This window comes from Budorcas taxicolor, chromosome 2 (assembly GCF_023091745.1).
Source record: "Budorcas taxicolor isolate Tak-1 chromosome 2, Takin1.1, whole genome shotgun sequence".
Taxonomy (NCBI): domain Eukaryota; kingdom Metazoa; phylum Chordata; class Mammalia; order Artiodactyla; family Bovidae; genus Budorcas; species Budorcas taxicolor.
Window position 1 is genome coordinate 63,320,012 of NC_068911.1, and position 26,707 is coordinate 63,346,718.

The 26,707-nt window shown below is 39.2% G+C and overlaps 1 protein-coding gene across 1 annotated transcript in view; it reads left to right on the forward strand.

Annotated features, from left to right (window-relative positions):
• PDE11A (phosphodiesterase 11A) overlaps positions 1-26,707 on the forward strand; it is a 424,511-nt gene that overhangs the window by 145,007 nt on the left and 252,797 nt on the right. The window contains exons 3-4 of the mRNA XM_052662664.1: positions 13,345-13,434; positions 20,859-20,999. Coding sequence (XP_052518624.1) covers positions 13,345-13,434; positions 20,859-20,999 — 231 coding nt within the window. The remainder of the gene's footprint in view (positions 1-13,344; positions 13,435-20,858; positions 21,000-26,707) is intronic.

A 26,707-nucleotide genomic window follows, 5' to 3' on the forward strand; every position in this document is an offset into this window, starting at 1 on the left:
ATTTGGAGGGAAAATTTATTTGTTTTTAATATTGAGCTTTTTCATTTAGAAATATGGCATGTTTCTCCATTTAAATATCTTCTTTAATATCCTTTCCAGCTTATTAAAAATTTCATAGCAAATGATTCTTATCAAGTGACTTCTTAGAATATTAAAGTTATTCTATTTTTTCTTTACAAGTTAATATAGTTTATATTAATTGATTTTGCAGTATTGAACCATAAGTTCAGTGATTAGAGATTCTTGGTCATGTCCATTATTTTTTAATATTTGGGTAAATTCAGTTTCTTGATATACAAATATGTATCCAGTCATCCTTCAGTACCTGTGGGGGATTGGTTCCAAGGGCCCCATAAATGATAAGTCCATGGAGGCTGTAGTTCCTTAAGCAAAATGGTGTAGTACAGTGAATACATGTATTTACTATATGAATATATATTTAATCTGCTAATATTTCATTTAGGATATTTCCTATCTGTTTTCATAAGGGACTTATTTTCTAAGCTTAATGTTTTGTGCTGTTTTTATTGGAATATTGTGTTAGAACTATTGTATCTTCAAAAGATATTTGAGGATTTTCTATATTCCTCTGGATTCTAGAATAGTTCAAATAGCATAGGAATTGCTTTGTTCTTGAAGGTTTGAAAGAATTTGCCTATAAAACTACCCTGGCACATTTTCTAAGAGTGACTACATTACAACTCTCTCCATTCTTTATTTCCTCGGTAATTGTTTTACTCCATTTTTCTCATTCTTCTTGATTTAATTTTATTAATTTATATTTTCCTTAAAATTTACAACTTTCCATTAGGTTTTCAAATATATATTACATATTAGGATTATATGCAGAGTCTATTATAATTCTTTTATTTCTTTCCTTCAGCTGTTATTATATTTGCTTTATCATTTTTGTTTTAGTATATTTGTGGGCTTTCCACCTGTTTAAACCAGCTGGTGATTTATATGTTTTATTGATTTTCCTTACAAGAATCTCTCCTGGGATAATTTTATCAGTTTTGTGGATTGTTTTCTGACTAATTTTCAGTTTTTATTTTTATTAATTCCTTCTTCCTGTTTCTTTGCATTTGTATTTTTGTTTCTTTGGCTTACTTGTATGAAATTTAGCCCTGAAAATAAATCGCTGGATTATAAAGAGAAACAGGACCTACAGGAAGCAGTGAAGCCCTGTTGCTGACAGACTGAACTTGGGTGGAAGTAGGAAGTGTGGGTGGGATGGGGGAAGTGAGACATTTTGCTTTTCAAGATGGCATCCTAGCTTGTCAGCTAGACTGTTGTAAGGTACAGAATGAGAGACCTTAGCTGAACTACCGGTGAACCACACCCAAAGCTTCCCCTTGCCTCTTTGGGTTGATATACCACTCTGGTAATAAACGATTAGCCCTTCACAAAGTTCTCTTTGTTGTTAGGTCAAACTTTAAGCTCTCTCTGTGTTCAGTGTTATCTGTTAAGAATGTCCTGAATTTACTGGGTACCAACTCTGTGTTTTAGTTGCATAGACACAACTCACGGATCTGATCAAGGCTCTTACATTTATAATATTCATTTTAGGGTCCTATTATGTTAATTAAATATTAATGCTCTAAGCATATTTTTCATGGCCTTCTCTGTTTCTTCTCTATTGGAGAATATTGCTGGAGTAAAAAATAGTGTGGTTTATTATTCATGTCATTGGTGTTACATTTTGATGATAAATTATTTTTAGAAAATGAAAAAAAAAAAGATAGATAAGTAGAAGAATCCCCTCTGGGTCTCATGTTATTTCTCTGAATAGCAATTTTATATTTCCTCACTGTTTTTCCAGAGATTATTGCATATCTTCCATAAGCATCTATAAAATACCTAGCCATAGTCTTAAAAATTGGAGATACTTTCTGAAGAGCTTCTAATGAGATTTAAAAAAAAAATACTGTATGTGGTATAAAAATGCTCACACAAAAGTATTTTTAAAAAGACATAGTTTTTACCATGTGTAGGCATTTATATAGTTTCTTATAGTTTTTACTTATGACAACCGTGCACATGGGGATGAACATCAGTGTGTTTAAACTCATGACTTTTCTGGATGGGAAACCTGAGTTTCATAAGTTCTTGACACATTATAAGGGTGAAGGGGTCTTGGCTGCTGTTAAAAAATCCAGAGATGGTGATGGATGGCAGTGCTGGGCCAGAGAAGCTCAATGGCATGGTGATAGAGGCTTTAAAAACTGCTGACTTGCTATGATGTGCTTAGGGCTATTTATGGACAACAATTGAAGAGGACTTCAAGGGTTTGGAACTGGGTGATTAAGTCGTTAATGATTCTTTTGGCACGCAGGGCCTTTTAGAGGAGGAATCGTTTTCTTCAGGAGGACAGGGGGGTTGAAATGACAAGCTTGGTTTTGAAATGCTGAGTTTAAGGCAGTAAACAGACTTCCAGGGTGAAATGTCTTAGAGGCAACTGGTGATGAAGAGCTAGAGCACAGAGAAGGGTCAGCACCAGAGTGCCAACTCTGAGTATCGTCCCGGAAGTTACCATTGAGACACACACAAGAGAAAGAGACTTTGGCACCTGTTTAGTTAATATGGTTGAATTCAGAGTTGGGTTCAGCCTAGGACCAGGAATGCTAAAATTAGACTGTAAGACAGAGGAAGCAAAGGTTTTCAGAACTCACACTGGTGAACTGGGATCAGAAACTCTGAAGCCTAAATCTGAAAAATAGCAGAGGAGGGCTGAGAAGAAAAGGGGTGGGAAAATCGGAGAGTGAAGTCAGAGGCAAAATAAATTAACAACAGACCAAAGAACAGGAGTGAGGCAGGAAAAGCAAGTGAGCAGAAGGAAGTTTCTCAGCTACCTTCAATATCTGGCTGCATCAAGTTCATCGTTTTTTCTCACTGACTCTTGGTCAAAGGTTACTCCTTGCGTGGCCAACCCACCTTATTTTGTAGGACTCTTACATTGTAAGAGAAAGTCAATCCTTAGAGGGAGATGGTAAAAAAAGAGAATTAGAAGGGCAAAGACCGCATCCAGAATTACAACTTAAATGGGGAATCAGAAACACAGAAATAGAAATAGGAGTTTATAGGGCAGGGAAACCAAGATTTTAATATCTTGCTGGTGTTTGAGTGTTAAAGGCTTCAAAGAGGACTTAGAATAATGATGGATCTTGTGATCTGGTGATTGGAAAGTTATAGACAAGACTGAAGATTGTAAGCTGGGTGGTAGAATGTGAGGACTTGAAGCTGAGCAGATGTAGGTCACATAGTGAAGATGGAAACAGCAATGCCAGGTGAGGGGGATACATTCCTCTTTGAAGGGGAAGGAGAGCAGCTGGACACAGGAGACAGAAATAATGATGATAGAGAGAAAGAGTCTTCAGAAAGGACAGAATGAAAAGTTCCGGCAAATGCCTTGTCTCCATAGACAAGCCATGAGTTTTTCCTTGGGCCTAGAAAAAAGGAGATCGTCTTGGGTGGACTTGAGATATTGAAATAAGGTTGAGAGTAGATGAGAAAATATGTTAAAACTTTGTATTAAGCCTAAATTTATCTGGAATCAGAATACAAACAAAAAAATCTGATTAAGCTTTATACAAAAATAACCTGTGATATAACTGTGAATAACAATTAGAACTGGACATGGAACAACAGACTGGTTCCAAATAGGAAAAGGATTGCGTCAAGGCTGTATCTTGTCACCCTGTTTATTTAACTTATATGCAGAGTACATCATGAGAAACGCTGGGCTGGAAGAAGCACAAGCTGGAATCAAGATTGCCGGGAGAAATATCAATAACCTCAGATATACAGATGATACCACTGTTATGGCAGAAATTGAAGAAGAACTAAAGAGCTTCTTGATGAAAGTGAAAGAGGAGAGTGAAAAAGTTGGCTTAAAGCTCAACATTCAGAAAACTAAGATCATGGCATCTGGTCTCATCACTTCATGACAAATAGATGGGGAAACAGTGGAAACAATGGCTGACTTTATTTTTCTGGGCTCCAAAATCACTGCAGATGGTGATTGCAGCCATGAAATTAAAAGACACTTACTCCTTGGAAGGAAAGTTATGACCAACCTAGATAGCATATTCAAAAGCAGAGACATTACTTTGTGAACAAAGGACCGTCTAGTCAAGGCTGTGGTTTTTCCATGTATGGATCTGAGAGTTGGACTGTAAAGAAAGCTGAGCACCGAAGAATTGATGCTTTTAAACTGTGGTGTTGGAGAAGACTCTTGAGAGTCCTTTGGACAGCAAGGAGATCCAACCAGTCCATCCTAAAGGAGATCAGTCCTGGATGTTCATTGGAAGGACTGATGCTGAAGCTGAAACTCCAATCCTTTGGCCACCTGATGGGAAAAACTAACTCCTTGGAAAAGACTCTGATGCTGGGAAAGATTGAAGGCAGGAGAAGGGGATGACAGAGGATGAGATGGTTGGATGGCATCACCTACTCAATGGACATGGGTTTGGGTACACTCTGGCAGTTGGTGATGGACAGGGAGGCCTTGGTGTGCTGTGGTTCATGGGGTCACAAAGAGTTGGACACGACTGAGCAACTGAACTGAACTGAAAACTGCTCTAAAAATAAAGTCTGTTAATTAAAACAATTTTTAAAGGTATTAAGTACTGATGCATGTTACAACATGGATATTTTTAACAGAATACTACATGAAATCAGTCAGCCAGACACAAAAGGCCAAGTGCTCATGATTCCATTTATATGAAATGTGCGCTGCGTTAAGAACCATGAGTTGTTTTTTTTAAAAAAAAAGGGTGCTAGATAAATGAAATGGTAAAAGGAAGGTGTCAACTAAAAAGACGCACAACATGAGAGCTGTGAGTTAAGTTTTGTCGGGGGTAGAATGAGGACTGCAGCCCAGGAGACAGCACCTTAGATAGCTCTCAGAGACTGCTCCAAAGAGGCAGTGGGGAAAGGTCAGTATATAAGGTTTCGGTGAAGAAGGAGTTCATTGCAATTGAGCATTTACGTGAGGAGCTAACTCTGTTAGCTCGTTTATGTTAGTCACCATGAAGGGATTTTAGTGCTTTTCTAGATATGAAGAGATGCAAAGATTGGGATCGTGAAATCAGTTCCAGAAAATATATTTCTAAAGATCCTTTCCACCAGTATGGGACAGAATGCCTCACCCTCCACCCGGAATTCCCCTCAGGGGACGTTGAAGGTCAGCAGTTGCAGCAGCTCAGGGCTCAGTTTCCACAGAGGCAGATGGCAGATGCCCTTGTTGCTGTTGTTCAGTTGCTGGCAAATGCTCTTGGCAAGTGCCAATTCACAATTGACTGGCAAGTGCCAATTTGTGCTTGACAAAGGATGGTGCTACTAATGTGAAGAAATCATGTGAATATGTTTCAAATATAAAAAAATACATATTTCTTATCAGAAAATAACCTAAAAGGAATTTTTCTGTTCATACATTGATTGCAATACAATAGAATTTTTCTAGCATCAGGATGTTGAAACCATGACTAAATTACTGTGTAGTATAGCTTCCTGCATTTATACTTTTCCTTGGTAAGTGAAAAGATCATAACGATGTTAATAGCTAAGACTCAAGAATGCCTGGATCAAACTGTAGCTCAAACTGATTTCTTATAGGAGCTTTTGAGTTACAATAATGAACAGAGAAACTAGGAAGGCTGAGATATGTAGGTCAACCTACTTACAAAAATAACCTTGATGGAGTTACAATAGGTGGATATTATTGTAAAATTTCTTCACACAGTGAGAGGGAGTTGGCCAAACTTACTGAGCCATATTATCTATTCATCTCAGACAAAGCAATCATATCTTGTAGACCCATTGGACTATATCACATAGATGACAGTTGCTAATTATCAAGAAGAGTCATGATTTTCAAAAGTCAAAGATGGTTAATATTCTTAGAATATAAAGAGTCCTTAGGAAGCAATAAAAATAGATAAATTTCCAATAAAAAAGGAAGATAAATAGGCCACAATAAAAAATATAGATAGCCAACAAGTTATGAAAATTGTTCAATATCATTAATAATCTAATAAATATAAGTTAATGCAAAAATGAGTATTGATTTAATCAACAATATAGACATAATTTTAAAAGAATGACAATATCCAGTGTTCCGTGAGTAGGGCATTACTGTTAGTGGTGTATAAATTGATAGCACTCTTTTGGAGGCTGATTTGGCAGTAACTAGTAACTTTCTTTTAAATGCACATATTCTGAAACCTTAAAATTTTAATTCTAGGAATCTGTCCAACAGAGGTATTGTCCAGGTGCACAAAGATATATTTGTAAGAAAGTTCATGGCAGTGTTATTTGTAATAGGGAAAAAATGGAAACAATGTGAATGTCTACTAATAGGCACATCTACCCCCTAGAATATTTGGCAGAGATTAAAAAGAATTAAGCGGATATCTTTGGAACTGACATTAATGATTTCCAAGATTTATTGCCAAGTAATAAGAAGGTGTAGAACATAACTTGCAGTCGGATCCCTCTTGTGTTTACCACCACTCTTAAAACTAAGTGATATATGCATGTGGTTCATAAAAAGGGATCCAGAAGAATACACTGCAAATGCTAACAGGGGTTTCTCCTTGGGAGAGGAGAGGGTGGCAAGACAGGAAATGAAAGGGGATCTGTGGTTATTTTATTGTATGCGCTGCTATACTGTTGGATTTTTTTGAACAAAAGCTAAAAATTTGTTTCTTGTTAGGAGTTATTTACAAGTGTACACATGTCAATGAATGAATACTAATACTAGTATTAATATTACAAATCATTTAGAATATTGCCAGGTACAGAGGAAATATTGATGCCATTAAATGTGTGTTACGTTAAATGCATTCAAATATTGCTGCTGCTGCTGCTGCTAAGTTGCTTCAGTCGTGTCCGACTCTGTGCGACCCCATAGACAGCAGCCCACCAGACTTCCCCGTCCCTGGGATTCTCCAGGCAAGAACACTGGAGTGGGTTGCCATTTCCTTCTCCAATGCATAAAAGTGAAAAGTGAAAGTGAAGTCGCTCAGTCATGTCCGACTCTTCGCGCCTCTGTGGACTGCAGCCCACCAGGCTCCTCCATCCATGGGATTCTCCAGGCAAGAGTACTGGAGTGGGGTGCCATTGCCTTTAGGGCTCTATTTTAAGAAAATAATCATGGGATGTGCAAAGATTTAATTGCAAGGCAACCACTAATCTACTTTTTTTCTCTATACATTTTCTTTTTCCAGACTAAACAATGGAATATTTTGCATTAATAAAAATTGGTTATAATAAGTTATAGCTGGTTATAAAAAGTAAAGAAATGCAGATATTACATGTAGGATTTTTATTATTATATAATAGGCCTATTTTAGTTTATGTGAAGAGAGAGAGAGAAAACTTGAATGATGGTTTCTAAAATGTTAATAGTGGTTACCTCTGAGTGGTGGAAATATGAGTACTTTTATTTTCTGTTGAAATATTGTGACAATCCAAATTATCTTAGAATGGACATGGCTCCCAAAATGGGATCTTTCAGGGTTTTCCCTTCAATGTCTGTGAGAGGGCGGAAATGTAGAAATGCCACAAGAGGATTATTTTTCCAAAGTCTGGAGGGTGGGGAATGGGGTCACATAGAGATAAGGGCTTCCCTGGTGGCTCAGATGGTAAAGAATCCGCCTGCAACGCAGAAGACCTGGATTCCGTCGCTTAGTTGGGAAGATCCCCTGGAGGAGGGCATGGCAACCCACTCCAGTATTCTTGCCTGGAGAATCCCCATGGACAGAGGAGCCTGGTGGGCTATAGTCCAAGGGGTCGCAAAAAGTTGGACATGACTAAGCAACTAAGTCATGCACAGCTCAGCCGAGAGATAAGGCTGTTGGTTAATGTGACTGGTACCTGCAAAATTCAAGTGCTCAGCAGACTAGAGCCTCTAAAAAGTCCAAGAGATTAGGTATTTGACACTGAACTGCAACTTGCCAGGAATTGAACTCAGCCTGTCTATCATGGAAAAGCTTGGAATATCCATACTCTTTGGAATATTTTAGCCGATACTAGCTTCAAGGAGAGAGCTGAGAATAGTGGAAGGGTCCTCACTCCAATTTTTCTGGGGGCCCAGTCTTATTACCCAGGGCAGAGGCAGAATCTCTAACATCCCCCCTCTGCTAAGAAGGGGAAGTGGAGGAATAGTGACCTTTTCCTTCCTTATTTGCCATCTTGTTCTCTCTCATCTTTTGTGAGTAAAATTCTCATTCCACCCATTCTCGTTCTTAAAGTGGGCAGTTTCAAAAAGTATGTAGTTGGATCATCTATTCCAGATGCCAGTGTTTTATTTAAACAAATTTGTACTTTATGCCTCTGTGTAGTTTTTGGAGACTTTTCTTCACAGAGGGCACAGCTCTGAGAGGAAAAGGCACACTTCAGCCAAAAGTATATACTTTAGTTTGATCTGATAAGATACATGTATTATTCTGATTCTTGAAATATAAACTCGACCTATTGTAGTTACTGAATTTGCATAGAAAGATTACAGTGAACTAAAAACTATGCCTCTGGAAGCAGGATTTTTTTCTGGAACTTCCAGAAAACTTCAAACTAATTTTTCACTATTTCAAGTATTCTATTTCTAAAAGATGTGGAAAGTGTTTCATTATGTGAAAATCCTGTGACTGGTTCCTATTTTGATGCTTAATTTTCTAAATTACTCTATTTGAAGAGTTTATTTAGCTTTTGAATTACAACAGTTAGAACACCCCCAGTTCCAAATCAGCAGGGCTTGAATCAGTGAAGTGCCTTATAGTTAATGCCTCAAGGCAGATCTCAGGATCTGCACAGAAAAGCAAGGTGTAGGTCAGAAAACCTACCCCCCCCCCCACCACCCATTAATTTGGCTGACAGTGATGGGACACCTCCAGCTGTGTTGCCTCCAGGAGTGGGGTTCATAAAGGGGATGGCCCCAGGCCTCTCACTCCAAGCATCCAGTGTAGACCCCCAGTGTTCTTTAATGGTGTGTAATTGGGCCAGACCAGACCATGGGGCTTGAATGGCCTTTCTCTGCAGTCAAAGGGCTCAGTACCTACTGTCTTTCTTTAGGACACTGATGGACGGTCCCAGTGCTCAGATTTTATGTTTATTAGTGATACTTTTCATGAGTTTCCAGGGCTAAAGTGACTTTTTCACACTGTTTAATGATTTTCAGTTTAACTCCCTTTCTGAGTGGGATGTTGTAAAGATTAATTAGCCAGTGTTCATAAAGTGCTTTCAAGCTGAAAAGTGCTGCACAAGGGTGTACAGACTCATTAGCTTCTTAGTCATTAAGGCTTTTTAGACCTTTTGGCCTTCAGAAACTAGATGGTGAAGACCAAATTAGTATTTTTTTTCTTGGAGGAGGGGGACTTCAGAAAGAGCAGAATAGAACAGTATGTCTTTTTCTAAAAAAGACATGTTTTGCACTGGAACTGAAAAAGGATATAAAAATTTTTTTATCATCTCCTATTTCCATAATGCTTCAGCTCCTTCTTACTCCCTTCTTTCAAATTGTATTTGACTGTTTCTCTTGCATAGTATTAAGAAATTCTATACATTGTCGTATAGGGATGGTGGTGGTGTTGGGGGTGGTAGATGTGGGGGGGACAAGGAGGCCTGGCATTCTGCTGTCTATGGGGTCACAAAGAGTTGGACGTGACTGAACAACAACAATGGAGCTGAGTCTGACCCCAGAAAGTGTTGAATTGTTGTGCCAGCGAATGGCACAGTATAGATTGTTCCCTTTGTAAGTAAAGATCCCCTTTTAGTTTATAGTGTTTCATGAAGGTATGGTATTGCCTCCATCCATAGTAATCTTTAGATATATAATATATAGAATTATATATATATGTCACTGTTGTTCAGTTGCTAAATCATGTCTGACTTTTTGCAACCCCAAGGGCTGCAGGGCAGCAGGCTTCCCTGCCCTTCACTGTCTCCCAGAGTTTGCTCAAATTCATGTCCATTGAGTTGGTGATGCTATCTAACCATCTATATATACACATATGTATGAGTTCTATATAATTCAATTAAAAGCATTTTATTGAGGATGGAAAAGTACAAGAAGACATAAAAAGATTATTTTTAAAAAAAGACAGATGAATAATTTACCAAGAATTAGATTGACAGTTGACTTTTCAACAGCATTAAATGCACATGATGGGGGAATATCTTCTAAGTACTGAGAGAAAACAGCTGTCAACTTAGAATTGTATGCTCAAATAAATTAACTTTTAAGTTCATAAAATAAAAACATTTTAATACAAAACAAAACATTTACTACCAATGCTGAAGAATGTTCTAAAGGATTGTCTTCACAAAGAAAGAAAATTATCCTAGAGGGGAAGAAGGAGATACTGGAAGAAATGAACAGGGAAAAATTGGTAAACATGTGGACAAATCAAAATAAGCACTGCCTAATAACAATAACAAAATAATGTTAGTAGTAGTACTATTTGTAGTAGCAAAACAAGATAGAACTAGAAAAAAAGGTAACAGGAAAAAAAGGTATATCAGGAAGTAGTATTGAGAGTTAAAGCATTCCAAACTCCTTACCTTATTTGTGAGGAGACTAAAGATGTTAAATTTAGATTTTATCAAGTGTGTACATAAAATTTCTCTTAAAGAAAGAAAGTGTAATGTAGTAAAGGGGAGAATCAATGGAATGAGGAAATAAAACCAGTAGCAACTGACTCAGTAAAGAAGAGAGTAAGGAAATTCAATATTGACTTTAGTAATTATTTGTGAATCTCTTGCCTTAACATGACATATACTAAGTAACTATGTGTGAACTTCCTACACACACACACACACACACACACACACCCCTACAGGGAAAATGAAAAAAGAAAGTAGTGATATGTGAACAGGTGGTTCTGGCTTGGGATAAGATGTTTAATAACAACATTATACAGATTACAGAGGCATGCATCACAGGAGGAGAACCTGAAATGTAGGGAACCAAAATCTTTTATAATGGACAGTAAACCTGCCTGACCTCTGCCTCAGAGAGAGGCATTATCTTCATTATACTGCATAGTAAACATTTCTGTTCTTTGTTCTATTTTACAAGACTGTTAACTATATAAACACTCTGGAAAGATGAGCCGTTGCCTTTGTTTGCAAGATGTGCAGAAATGTGAGAAATATATGGAGAATATTTCCCAACAATTTTGATACATTTGTGAAGCCTCAGTTTTCTCATCTGAAAAGTAGAATGAATAGTGTGAGTGTGTAGTTGTTTGGATCAAATGATACAGTGCATATGAAATGCTTAACATCATATCCAAGGACTTTGTCAATATAAGCTACTATTATAAATGACTATTTTTTAATAAGATGTGAGTGTGTTATTGAATTCTTTGTTTTCTCTAATAAATTGTGAATCACTATGTTGTATATCTGAAACATATAATACTCTACATCAACTATATCTCAGTAAAAGCACATGGGGTCTCAGCATTAGCTTCTACAGGCTTCTGAATTATTAATACTTTTAGGGACACTCTGTCAGAGTTGAGGATGCCCAAGTAGCCAAAGCAAGATTTTAATAGCAAAGAAATGATAGGAATTGTGAAGTTCCCTTCATCTTTAGACCACCTCCAGCCCTCTACAAAAGCACCTCCCTCTCCAAGTAGTTTCATTCTGGGTGTCCCAGTGTTGCCAAAATCCTGGGCTCTGTTCTCAGGTGCCAAACTGAAACACAGAGACAGTTTTAGGTGAAGTGGAAAGAGTAGCTTTTATTGCTTTGCCAGGCAAAAGAGGCCACAGTAGGCTAGCGCCCTCAAGACTGTGCCCTCCCTTGGGAAAAATAGGAAGGGATCTTAGAGTTCAGGAGGGGAAGGGAGTGCTGCAGATAAGAAGTAGGGCAGATGCAAGCTTGCATTCTTCCTTCCTGTTGGAAAGCCTTTATGTGGTCAAAGTCGGGGTCAGGAGGTCTTGGGAGGGTTCCAGCAGTCCTTGAGGGTATCACATCTTGACTTTTTTTCTGGAATAAAGAATTCTCACAAAAGAAGGGAGTGTTAGTGCTTCCTCAGAGAAGCAAACACCACGTGCACTGTAGAGCTCTGATTAGAAAGTAATTGTTTTCAAAATGTAATTAAGCAAGAGAAACATTTCGGAGATAATGGCTTAGTGGGCTTAAAACAATAAGGCCTAGCATATTGGAGGCAACCTTAACCAATTTCTACTAACACCATGAGTGTCTCACACCTGCTGCTGGGTGGATCCTCCCTTGCTGTTTTCATCCCTCACCCTCAGGGAGCTGGGCACTGCCCTCTTCTGGGCATGGAAGGAGCTGCTTGGTTTTGCTACTGCTCTGTACCTCTTGATATGGCATCGTGTGTGTGTGTGTGTGTGTGTGTGTGTGAGAGAGAGAGAGAGAGAGAGAGAGAGACAGAGACAGAGACAGAGACTGACTGTCATATAAAACATGCCCGTATGCCCTTTTGCCTCTACTTCAGAGAAGTCCCAAAGCATTGTCTCTTGTACAATGCCCTACATTGTAAAGAGTTTAGGGAAATAATTATTTAGTCTTTTACTTGAGACATTTCTTCTCTCATAGAATCAGAGATTCTGGAGATGAATTTGAGTGAGAGTGCCAGGAAGTACTGGAGATCATGAGACCTAGACCCCCTGTAATAAGAAAATTTTTGTTAGGATCAGGCCTGTTGCATGTGGCTGTTTGTTCCCATAGGAAGAATGCTCACCTAAAGGATCCCCAGCCTCTCCTGAAACCAGCTTCTGTAGCACCAGCCCACTGATTTGCATGCATGTCTAGTTATGTCAACAGAACAGTGGGTTCAATTTGAACTCTTCTGTGTGAGGCTCCTAGGTCCTCTGGCTCCTCGGTTCCTACCGGGCCCATCCTAACAGTCATACTCAAGCCTGAAGCTGGCAGGGTTCTAGGGTCAAGCTGAGATCCCTGCTACTGATACATATGTACAAAGAAGTTGGCTTATATCCTGCCTACTTCCAAGTATGAGTATATGCCTTGCCTTAAATTTTAAATATATCAGACTTCCTCCGTTTACTCATTTTTCATTGATCAAGGAAGGCATACAAGATGCCTTTTATACACAGTTCCTGGATCATAGCCATCCCAGTCTGTTTCTCATTTTATGTCTTCATAGATGCGACTGTCCCTAGTTAAAACCTGAGACTACACTCCAGTTAACTCTGAAGAATATTCTTTCTGAAGTTAAGATATTAGCATCAACAACACTATATTCAGCCTCTGTGGTTGGAAAAAAAGTGTTAAAATCAGGCATATGAAGGAAATGTGGAATCTGGCTCCATATTTTTATGATTTAATGTTTTTAACACTCTCTTCGCCCCCAGGTCATGCAGATGTATCTTCCATTTTGTGGAATTGCCATATCTAACGCTCAGCTCTTTGCTGCCTCAAGGAAAGAATATGAAAGAAGCAGGGTGAGTAGAAAGAAGCACTGCTGACAACCCTCAGAGCTCTTTGCCTTTCAAGTGTCTGTGAGTCATTATGTCTTTTAAAAACAGTAGCTGATCTTTGAATAGTACAGAAACATTTTTTTTAATCTGTATAATCCTTCAGGTCTGTGGTTGATGATCCCCTTTAAGCAATAAACCCAAATAGAAATGGATATAAATCCTCTGTTGTTGTGTGGGGAAAATAGCTTCTTTTAAAAAGGAAATTAATTTCACATCTATACTACAAGGCAAGAGATATATTCTAGCTTACTTATAGTTTTGAAACAATAACACAGATTAGTGATCTTTTTACAATTTAGTTCCTTTAAGAAGCAAGGTATGTTATAGGTGATTTCACCCCAACTCACAAATTACGTTTGTGAATTGAAAGTTTTCCTGGAAGAGGATGATAATGCTGCCAACACCAGCTTATAGGATTATAAAGAAATGTAAATATAGGGATTACTGTCATATACCTTCACCAGTTGTAGGGCTAAATAGTAAAAACCAAAACCAAAACAAAGACTGGTACTCAAAAAATTGCTAAACAATTAAGTAGAGGTTAAATATATTAGACTCACTCTATTTTTAAACATAGGGACTTTACTGTCACAATTTAGAAATATATTTAACACGAAGATGTTCAGAAAGGTTGGAAACCCTCAGTTGATTAGTAATCAAATTGATAAAAGTTTCATTTACTAAGCATTATGATTTATGAATATTTCACAGGAAACAATTTACAACTACAGCCATCTTTAGCACAGCATGCAACCCCTTTTCTCTGATTTGGATCCTGTTTTCATCTTTAGCCGCATGTCTTACCATTCTCCTCTTTTCACTGGGTGTTGAGGTCCTTTAATGGACTGGAATCTGGTGGTCTGGAGTTGACTGATAAGAAAGTAAAGGAGAGAGAAAGAGGCTGATATTCCTTGGTTTACGCAGAAAGCCAATAAAGTCCCTGACATGGGGCTTGCTCTGTTCACGGAGGCCTCAGGCACCCTCTCGATGGGTGAAGGCACAGAGCGCCTTCTTGAGAGGGTCTTAGAAGCCTGGGCAGGAAAGTGAACTCAGGGAGCCTCTGCGCTCCAGGAGATTAGCCTGAAAAAGAGAGAGAGGGAGAGAGAGGAGAGAGAGAGAGAAAGCAAGACACGGGGACCAAAGCTCTGATGGAGCAAAGGTGTTTTATTCAACATTGTGTAGGTATTTATAGTCTTACAAGATAGCTATATTCAGCAGAGATAAAATCAAAACTTACAAGTTATCAAGGAAACATGAGGTCATCCATATGAAAGAGAGACGGTTGTAAATAATCACTTTTACCATATGGTTCATAAAAAGGAAGAGGGTACTTATCACCGTATAGAAAAACTAATAAGGAAATGCCTGGATTCCTCAGCCCCCGGGAGAGGCTTGCCTCTCCTCTTAATTCATGAATATTCAGGAATTAATAAGGAACAGAGAATTCCTGACAGATCCAAAACAGCACAAAGGAAGCCTCTTGTTAAATGTTTCCTGATAATTGGGCACTCCAGCAGTATAGGCCGCAATTTCCAGAAAACAGTCTGTTTCACTTTCTCATTCTCTTAGTAATATTTCTCCCTCTGCTTTCAATGCCTCATGTCCACCTTTTTCTCCCACTGCTTTTGCCTTGCATTTCCCTGAAGACCCAGCTCAGTGTTCCACTTAATCTTTCCTTCTTTGCTTACTATTTTGTCTTATATTTACTGCCATTGTTTTATTGTGGACACTTATCACACTGTATAATATTTATCAATGGCCCTCCTCTCCAGCTACATTTTGAATTCCTTAAGGAACACTTCATGCATTATGAATCTTTGCATCCTCATGTATTAATTTACTCACTCAACAAATATTTATTTTGTGGTCCTCTTCAGACACTGTCCGTTGAAATCCCTGCCTTCATAGAACTTTATCATTTAGATGAAACAATAGATTATAGACAAACAAGCAAATAAAAAATAATATAGTATCAGGTGGTGGTAAGTGCTATAAAAAAAGAACAAAGTGAGATAATGGAATACAGACTGGTTACTGAAGGGTAGTTTAGGATGATGTTGATTTCAGAAGGTGATCAAGAAGATCTCTATGAAGAGGTAATATCTGAGCAGAGAGCTAAATGAAATGAAGGAGCAAAGCCGTACAAAGATCTAGGAAGAAGATTCCAAGCAGTGGAAATATCAAGTGCAAAGGCCCAGCGGTAGGAGAAGCTTTGGTCCATGTGTCTAAAGAGCAGATAGGAAAGACCTCAGATAGCCAAAACAGTCCTAAGGAAGAAGAACAAAGCTGGGGGCATCACACTTCTTGATTTAAAACTATTTTTCAAAGCTATAGTAATCAAAATAGTATTGTACTGGTATTAAAAAGAGACATACAGACCAATGGAATAGAATTGAAGTGAAGTGAAGCTGCTCAGTCGTGTCCGACTCTTTGCGACCCCATGGACTGTAGCCTACAAGGCTCCTCTGTCCATGGAATTTTCCAGGCACGAGTACTGGAGTGGGTTGCCATTTCTTTCTCCAGGGGACCTTCTGAAGCCAGGGATCGAACCCAGGTCTCTTGCATTGCAAGCAGATGCTTTACTGTCTGAGCCACCAGGTTAATTCCTGGAATAGAATTAAGAGCCCAGAAATATACCCATACATATAGAGTCAACGTCTATTTGACTAGGGAGCCAAGAATACTCAATGGGGAAAAAGTAGTTTTTTTCAATAAATGGTTTGGGAAAACTGGATATTCACATGCAAAATAATGAGATTAGATTAGACCTCTATCTTACATCACTCACAAAAATTAACTTGAAATAGATTAAAAGCTTAAACTTGAGACCTGAAACTGTAAAACTCCTAGAAGAAAATATGGGTGAAACTCCAGTGATTTTTTGGGGGGTCTGATATAAAAGCTCAAGCAACAAAAGCAAGAATAAACAAGTGAGACTACCTCAAACAAAAAAACTTCTTCACAGCAAAAGAAACAATAAAAAAATTCAGAAGTAAACTATGGAATGGGAGAAAATATTTGCAAATCATCTGTATTGATAAGGGGTTAATCTTCAAAATATATAAGGAACTCATACAACTCAATAGCAAAAAACAAACAAACAAAAACAAACAAACCCCCCCCATCATCCAATTAAAAAATAGAGGATTTGAAAAGACATTTTTCCAAAGAAGACATACAAATGGCCAATAGACACATGAAAAGATGCTCAACATCATCAGGGAAATGCAAATTAAAACTATAATGAGATATCACCTCCTATCTCTTAGAATGGCTGTTATCAAAAAAATAAGAGATAACAAGTGTTGGTAAGGATGTGGAGAAAAGGGAACCCTTTGTACACTGTTGATGGGAATATAAATTGGTGCAACTACTATGGAAAACAATATGGAGGTTCCTCAAAAAATTAAAAATAGAACTACCATATGATCCAGCAGCTTCACTTCTGAGTATATATCCAAAGGAAATTAAATTGCTAGCTCAGAAAGATATCTGCACTCCCATATACATTGCAATATTATTTACAATAGCCAAGATATGGAAACAACCTAAGTGTCCATTAATAGATGAATGAATAAAGAAATTGTGATACACTCATGCACACACACAATGGAGCATTATTTAGCCATAAGACAGAAGAAAATCCTGCCATTTGTGACAAAATGGATGAAACTTGAGGGCACTGTGTTAAGTGAAATCAGTTCAGTTCAGTCGCTCAATTGTGTCCGACTCTTTGCAACCCCGTGAACCACAACACACCAGCCCTCTCTGTCCGTCACCAACTCCTAGAGTTCACCCAACCTCATGTTCACTGAATCAGTGATGCCATCCAACCATCTCATCCTCTGTCGTCCTCTTCTCCTCTTGCCTTCAATCTTTCCCAGAATCAGGGTTTTTTCAAATGAGTCAGCTCTTCGCTTCAGGTGGCCAAAGTATTGGAGTTTCAGCTTCAACATCAGTCCTTTCAAAGAACACCCAGGACTGATCTCCTCTAGGATGGACTGGTTGGATCTCCTTGCAGTTTAAGGGACTCTCAAGAGTCTTCTCCAACACCACACTTCAAAAGCATCAATTCTTCTGTGCTCAGCTTTCTTTATAGTCCAACTCTTACATACATGACTACTGGAAAAACCATAGCCTTGACTAGACAGAACTTTGTTGACAAAGTAATGTCTTTGCCTTTTAATAAGCTGTCTAGGTTGGTCATAACTTTCCTTCCAAAGAATAAGCATCTTTTAATTTCATGGCTGCACTTACCATCTGCAGTGATTTTGGAGCTCAGAAAAATATAGTCAGCCACTGTTTCCCCATCTATTTGCCATGAAGTGATGGGACCAGATGCCATGATCTTAGTTTTGGAATGTTGAGCTTTAAGCCAACTTTTTCACTCTCCTCTTTCACTTTCATCTAGAAGCACTTTAGTTCTTCTTCACTTTCTGCCATAAGGGTGGTATCATCTGCATATCTGAGGTTATTGATATTTCTCCCGGCAATCTTGATTCCAGCTTGTGCTTCCTCCAGCCCAGCGTTTCTCATGATGTACTCTGCATAGAAGTTAAATAAGCAAGGTGACAATATACAGCCTTGACATACACCTTTTCCTATTTGGAACCAGTCTGTTGTTCTATGTCCAGTTCTAACTGTTGCTTCCTGACCTGCATACAGGTTTCTCAAAAGACAGGTCAGGTGGTCTGATATTCCCATCTCTTTCAGAGTTTTCCACAGTTTATTGTGACACACACAGTCAAAGGCTTTGGCATAGTCAATAAAGCAGAAATAGATGTTTTTCTGGAACTCTGTTGGTTTTTCGATGATCCAGCCTGTATTATTTCACATATATATTGGATCTGTGAAAGCGGAACTCAAAGAAGCAGAAGGTAGTATGGTGGTTTCCAGGAGCTGGAGTGTCCAGGAAAGGGGGAGATGTTGGTCAAAGTATACAGACTTCTAGTTATAAGATGAGTAAGTTCTGGAGATCTAGTGTTCAGTGTGATGACTATAATTAATGATACTGCATTATGTACTTGAATATTGCTGAGAAAACAAATCTTAATGTTCTTACCACAAAAAAAAATGTGATTATGTAAGGTGATGGTTGTGTTAAGTAACCTTAGTATAGTAATCATTTTGCAATATATAGGTGTATTAAATCATCACATTGTATACCTTAAACTCACACAAAGTTTTATGTCAGTTATATCTCAATAAAGCTGGGGGTGCGGAGCAATAATGTAGCTGAACAGCGAGAAGTGAGAGATTCTCCAAAAAATTTAGCAGTGAAATATAGAAGGCCTACTGATATGGGAAATGAATGAAAATGACTTTAGGCTTGTGCAGGTGGCAAATAAACAGTTGGATATGGGAGTCTAGAGTAGAGATTCCTATTTGGGAACCATCAGCATATAGATGGTATTTAAAACTAGGGTACAGGTGGCAAAAACATATGGATAAGAGAAGGGAAAAGGTCCAAGGATGAGTCCAGGAGCAAAAGAAGGTCTGAAGAAGAAGGAGCTGGGGACATGCAAATGACATCGAGAAACAGGGAGTGTTCAACTGTGTGCAAAGCTTCCATGTCTGTCGCATTGCATGTCATCCTAGATTTTCTTCTTTTTTTTTTCTCCTGTTTTGGAGTCAGTCTGCATTGTTATTTGTGAAACTTTTATCACTTGTTAGTAAAGCAGCAATTTTTAATTAGAAACAATAAAATTACTATAATGCGATTTGTCAGTACAAAACTCAAGGCACAATTAGTTTTTCCTCTGAGATAAATGTTTCTGTATACAGGTCCCAGAGGCCCCATCCATGCAGTCACAACAAATTGAGAAGTTAAATATTTGTTCAGTTAATATGATCCATCTGAAGAACTAGTCTGGATGATTAAGGAAATAATGTCCCCTCCCTTAATAACAGGGGATTTTGTTGGTAATTATGCAGACAGTTGCCTCATTTTTAATATTATATTTGCACATGAAATTACCACACATTGACCTCTTACAGCGATTTGCTGTCCAAATGCCAAACGGACAGAATACACTTAAAACTTTTTTCAACTCGTAGTGTTTCTCTTTGCTTTGGAATCATAGAGCAATGCATAGCCCTTAGCCACAGTCACAAGCTCTCTTTAGAAAAAATGCTGTCCAGCTTTAGACTCATTTCATGGATCCCTTAACTCATTCAAATATTTTTCTACCTCAATAGACTCAGAGAAGAAATTCTCATGTTTCAAATGGTTTCAGGACAAATCAAATGCATTACCAAAGTTGAAAATTAGTCAACACCACCTATCAGAATAGATGTGAATTTGAATACCCATGAAATCCTTTTGTGACAGGTCAGACTGGAGACATCATATTAAATTCTATTGAACAAAGCATCCACTGGCTGTGTAATTTTCTGATTGCGCTCTGATAGAGGGAAAATATCTACTACCTGTAAATGGCTCACTGTTCTTCAAGCTCTGGACGTATCCATGTAATTAAAAATTCTAAATAAATATTATTTCAATGTATAAATTGCAAGCTATCTTAGCTAGATAAAAATGACATGTTATCACAATTTCAGTTTTAAACAAGTATACAGTTTTCAAGTTAGAATTTAAGTTTTTTCTTTAATTTTTATGCTTTTTATTTTATTTCTTTGATAAATTTTTAATGATGTTTTCTTTTTGAGATGTATAATGGCATTTAAATGTTCTCCTGGACAAATTTCTTGTGTAGAGGGATTAATAGGGGTTTTATATATATATGTATTTGAAGGTTTTGAAACTTCACTAGCATCCACTACTATAATTCTTTAATAGTTCTGTGAGAGATATATATTCATGAAAATAAGTCTTGAGTCTGACCATGAAGCTGTTTCTTCCAGATGGTGAGGAAGAGATGCTTTGTAATTTTCTGAAATAAATGGGCCTTGGAGAGAATCAAGTATTTGGTATTCATAAAATGTTGATTTTTAAACCCAGTCATGTTTCTTAAAACATCGCAGAAAAACTACTGTAGGAGCAGAAAAGCCTGTCAGTAATGATTATATGAGATCATGTAGTCATTAACTGTATGGAATATAGTCATATAGCTATATGAGGAATTTATGTGGGATTATATGGACTGGTGGGCTACTGTCCATGGGATCATAAAGAGTTGGAAATGACTGAGCAACTACACACACACACACACACACGGACTGGCACTATTCTCAAGTTATATTTTATAATTCAAGATTGTGTTATGAAATGAAACTATGGAAATATGTCAAAACAACCATAAACACTTTAAAATTTAGCCACACAAAAATATTTATATTTTTCTAGCAAAGATGAAATGGACTTTTTGAGAGACAAATTTTAATTCAGTCCCTTAGCCACCTAAATACATCCATTTTCTCTTTCCTAGGCTTTGCTAGAGGTGGTTAATGACCTCTTTGAAGAACAGACTGACCTGGAGAAAATTGTCAAGAAAATAATGCATCGAGCCCAAACGCTGTTGAAATGTGAACGCTGTTCTGTTTTACTCCTGGAGGACATCGAATCACCAGTAAGTCATCTTTCATCTGTCATCTGTGTGGAGGAAGTAAAGTTTAGTTTAGTTGTAACTAAGTTCGTGAAATTGCGACTGGAACCACTCTTTTGTGACTCTTCTAACATGAGGTGACTTTTTATAAAAGTAGTTTTTATTTCCTGTATGTGTTTGTTCAGTCTTGATCTGCTGTCATCTGAGAAACTCTGACGACCTTGAGGTCTAGCGGAGCTCTGTGTACACAGACGAGGCAGCTAAGGGATGGGAAAGTGAAAGTCGCTCAGTACTGTCAGACTCTTTGCAACCCCACAGACTCTACAGTCCATGGAATTTTCCAGGCCAGAATACTGGAGTGGGTAGCCTTTCCCTTCTCCAGGGCATCTTCCCAACCCAGGGATGGAACCCAGGTCACCTGCGTTGCAGGCGGATTCTTCACCAGCTGAGCCTCCAGGGAAGCCCAAGGGATGGAAGGGGTTGCCCAGACTCACACAGCTGAAGGGAAGAGTTGCTAGGCTGCCAGCCTCCCATTGAACCCACACAGCAAGGGAAGGCCCTCAGCACGTGTGGGCATGGACTGCAGTCCACACAATACTCCACAGCCCTCTTCTGGGGCTGCAGGTCGGGGAGTGGGCAGCAGGGCTCTCTGCGCTTGCGCTCAGTGGAGTCACCCCAGCCTCAGTGGGGCGGCACTCTCCAGCAGAGGTTTGTTCTGTTGCTTCCCACGTTTCCGCCTTCTTCTGCTGCTGCCTCAGGTCTGTGGACACTAACTCAGTGAGCGCCAGTCAGGAGGCGGAGGCTCCTTCCCTCCTCATGCAGGGGCTACTTAGTCTCACCTCAGGGGCAAGTAGCCCTTGGCCGCGGCCTCGGGCCTGCCTTCTCCTGGCTTTCAGGGTCTTTTAGGTCCTCTGGCTCTTTGTGGGAAGTCTGCTGGGTACATACACAGCAATATTGAAAATAATGACCATCATCCATCTAACTTCTTGAAAGCTAAATGTCTACACCCTCAGCAGCAGTTTAATATCTTTGCCGTGAACTCTTTTCAAAGACCAGGAATTGTCTAGCAATGAAGTGCCATTTTAATACCCCAGAGAATGATGTTTTACTGTAGTTACTTAGAAAGGTTATTGTCTTTGCCTTTAGGTTTGAGTTCCCTAAAAAACAAGAACCTTGGGTAAATTTTGGAGATTTAATAATAAATATTGTAGAACATAAAATATTTTAAGTTTTTAAAAACATTTTGTTGATAGTTGATTTACAATGTTGTGTTAGTTTCAGGTGTTCAGCAAAGTGATTCAGTTATATATATATATCCTTTTTGGAATTCTTTTCCATTATAGGTTATTACAAGATATTGAGTATAGTTCCCTATACTATACTATAGGACCTTGTTGGTTATCTATTTAGCATTAAGCTTTCAAAAATCTATATATGTTTAAAATGTTGAGGAGCATTTCCCCGTATCTTAGCAGTTCAGTTCAGTTCAGTTGTTCAGTCATGTCTGATTCTTTGCGACCCCATGGACTGCAGCACGCCAGGCTTCCCTGTCCATCATCAACTCCTGGAGTTTACCCAAACTGATTTCCATTGAGTTGATGATGGCGCCTAACCATCTCATCTTCTGTTGTCCCCTTCTCCTCCTGCCCCCAATCTTTCCCAGCATCAGGGTCTTTTCAAATGAGTCAGCTCTTTGCGTCAGGTGGCCAAAGGATTGGAGTTTCAGCTTCAACATCAGTCCTTCCAATGAACAATCAGAACTAATCTCCTTTAGGATGGACTGGTTGGATCTCCTTGCAGTCCAAGGGACTCTCAAGAGTCTTCTCCAACACTACAGTTCAAAAACATCCATTCTTCTGCGCTCAGCTTTCTTTATAGTCCAACTCTAGAGTTTGGTGTTATTTTTACTCAACAAATGTGGTTTAAACAAACAATAGCCTTGCAATTACCCTGTGGTTGTGTAAAACTCAGTAGATCCTGGGTTTCCCAGATGGTACTAGTGGTAAAGAACCTGTCTGCCAATGCAGGAGACATAAGAGACACAGGTTCGAACCCTGAGTCAGGAAGATGCCCTGGAGGAGGGCGTGGCAGCCCACTCCAGTATTCTTGCCTGGAGAATCCCATGCACAGAGGAGCCTGGAGGGATACAGTCCATAGGGTCTCAAAGAGTCAGACATAACTGAAGCGACTTAGCACACACAGCACAATAGATCCTTGGGAGAACACACACACATACATAGCCCATATATGTGAAGTGCTTCTGGATGTTTCATGAAGCATTTTGGCTCATTTAATACTTACTGCATCTTATGAGGTAAATAGTATTATCATCCTCATTCATTGATGAGGAATTCAGGCTCCAAGAGTCGACTGACCTGCAAGAGTATTCCCCACCACCTGACAGGGAAGCCTCTGAAAGGAGTGGGAAGAGGTGGGATGCTAGTGGGTGCCTGGCTGGCTGTGGGCTCCGCTTGAGCAAAGGCAGGAAGGGGAAACTGTTGGGGCTTGTTTCCAGGGTTTGCAAGCCACTCCCAGGTCCCCATGAGGGCAGGTGGCTGGGGGGCCAGGTGGAATCTGAACAGGGGCAGATTCACTGTTTGCTTGGTCAGTTAACAGGCACAGAAGTAGTTTAAACCAGCTTAGGGTGATCATTTTTTTGCAAATCTTCTAACATGGACTAACTTTTACCCTGTAGTCTTGCTCCTTGGCAAGTGAGATGGAAAAGTACAGATGACAGAAGATAATATGGAAGGTGGGGGCAGAGCCGGAGAGGATAACAGTGACAGTAAGAACTTCAGGATATAAAGTAGGGAGGGGGTTGGAAACCACTCCCTAGACTCGATGGCTTGTGTGTGTTCAGTCACTCAGTCATGTCCGACTCTTGGCGACACTTTGGACTATAGCCCACCAGGTTTTTCTGTCTAAGGGACTTTTCGGGCAAGAATACTGGAGTGGGTTGACATTTCCTTCTCCAGGGGATCTTCCCAACCCCGGGATCGAACCTTTGTCTCCTGGGTCTCCTGCATTGCAGGTGAATTCTTTATCTGCTAAGCCACTGGGGAAGCCAGACTAGATGGTAACATGCGGTAAAGGTGTTGGTGTAGTCGTGAAGGTTAAAAAGACCTTTTCTCTATCACAGCTGAACATTCCAAGATTTTCCGGAATGGCAGAGTCAGGGCAGAAAACCTGGGGCCCGTCTATCATTTCTTCTCTTTGCCCATCCCCTCCCTCTCAGAGTGAGAATGAACTCCTTCAATCCAGAAGGGCAAGGTCAGGGGTAAAAGCGAACTGTGTGCAAAAAGAGGAGACCCATCTGTTTGGTACCATTTGAGAAGCTGTAAAGAATTTTTATCAAGGTTGCTAGGCAGGTGGTGGGGGAGCTGAGTGTGGGGGTGGGGCGGCAATGGGGGCTGGCTTATATATGTGGCATCACCACGTGGAAAAGTCATAATGCTCTGCTTTCCTTTAACATGCCTCTCACCAAAAGTTTCTTGAAACTTGAGACTTAAGGGGACTGATCGCTGTTCTGTGCACTACCCTGATTGTCAGGTAGAAAGGATGGAAAGGAAACCATATACAGTCACACCATGTATAAGAGGAGAAGCCAGCTGAACAGGACACCAGGCGGCAAAAGCTAATGCTGGCACAGAGGTTTCAACAAACAGAAAATCCTGCCGAGATGAAGTTCTCTGGCTGAGACTTCCTCACCTCAGAATGGATGGATTGGTAGTAAATTTTTTAGGCTTTGCAAGTCACATGATCTCTCTTACAGCTACTCATGGTAGCATGAAAGCAGTCTCAGTATGGCTGTGTTCCAATAAAGCATTATTTATAAAAGTAGGTGGTGGGCCAGATTTGGTTGCAGGCAGTAGTTTTCAGATCTCCATCCTAGATAATCCTTGGGTGGCCTTTACTTTCTTATGACACTGAAAAATGAGCTGCCCACTTTTTTGTCTTGTTTCTGTGAAGTCAGTATAAATTTCAGATGGAGCAAAGATTTGTGTAAAAAAAGAACTTAAAAATACTGGTGAGAATTGTTTTATAGTCATTCGGTGGGGAAAGGTTTTCTAAAACATTCACAGAATTCCTTAGAGAATATAAGCACATTAAAACACTGCAAAGATTTTTTAGCCATCGGACTGGTAAAGATTTAAGAGAATTATAACAGCATGTATGAGTGTGGGTATAAAATAATGGACATTCTTATTACTGATGATGAGATTTTAAACTGGGGTAGCCTTTATGGATATGAGCTTGGTAAAATATGCTTCAGTTTTAAAAGAGCATAGCCTTTGCATTCAGCAGTTTCTCTTCTTAAAATTTAACATAGTGAAAGAGATGGAGAAGAGCAAGAGAGCAAAATCAGTATGTAAGAAGTTTTACTGCAGTGTTGATAGTTGTCAGAATATAAATCAAATAGCAACAGAAGTTTCATATGATGAAATGCGATATATATATCCTTTAAAATAATGATGTTGATCTATATGTACAGGAACAGTATCCTTGATATATTTTTAAGTAAGTAATAAAGGAGGAAAAACAAATGTAAAAGGAAGTGATTTTATCAAAATATGGGTACATAAATGAGATCATATTTTCACAGTTATTAAATTGATGGAGTCTTAATTTTCTCCCTTGGAGTTATGTTATCTTGCATCTTATCCTCCCAAGCAGAGTTAGAATTTATCATCTCATGGAAAAAGAGGGCAGGTACTGGACCTTGCAGTGAGAGAGTGAACTTGAAAGTCAAGGTGTCATGAGAGAGGATCTGCTAAATGGAGTTTTATTACCTTCTGCTAGTTAAGGACCAACCTAAAAACACCAAGGACAAGAAATAAAACTATAATTCACAAAAGAAAAAGCGTTCATAACTCTGCTCCAATCATCACCCCACACACGGCTCGCATAGCATAGTGAAAATTGGGCGGGGTACAGTAGAAAGCTGACTGCGGCTGCCTGCATCCAGCCTTCTTGGATGGAGTATAGTGTTCATCACCACAAGGAGAGCATAGCTCACCTGCGTGGAGCAGTACGGATGGGTGCCTGAGCAGGCTCAGAATGTTTCTTGAGTCCTCCTTGCTGCCATAGAGTGGCGGGAGAGGTGGGGTGGAACAAGAAAATTTCAGACAAGCTGTCTTGGAAACAAGGCTGTCAGGAGGGTTGACAATGTGACTGGCAAGTCACCCTGCAGCTGCTTATCTTGGTCTCCTGGAGAGCATTTAAGGCTTTCATCACACAAAAATATCTATGTTGTATAGGACTTCATAGTAAGCAAGGGTGGTCTGTGTTAGGCAGGAGTTGCCTGGAAGAGTGTGTTGTTGAAAAAGCACTCAAAGACAATAGACCAAAATTCAAGTGCAGTCATCCTTACCCATTGTCCCGATGTCACCCCTTCTCCATTATTTACTTAAAGATGTGGTGTGTGTGGGTGCTCAGTGTCCAACTCTTTTGTGACCACATGGACTGTAACCCACCAGGCTCCTCTGTCCATGGAGTTTTCCAGGCAAGGATACTGGAGTAGGTTGCCATTTCCGTCTCCATGGGATCTTCCTCACCCAGGGATAGAAACTGCATCTCCTGCATTGGCAGGTGGATTCTTTACCACTGTATCAGCCAAAACAAAAAGCCACCAGCCTGGAGCTTATGCAAAAGTATCAAAAGAAAAAAAGGAAGAAAATAATGTAAAAACAAACACCAGTTGAGAAACACACACCAGAAAAATTGCTAACAAT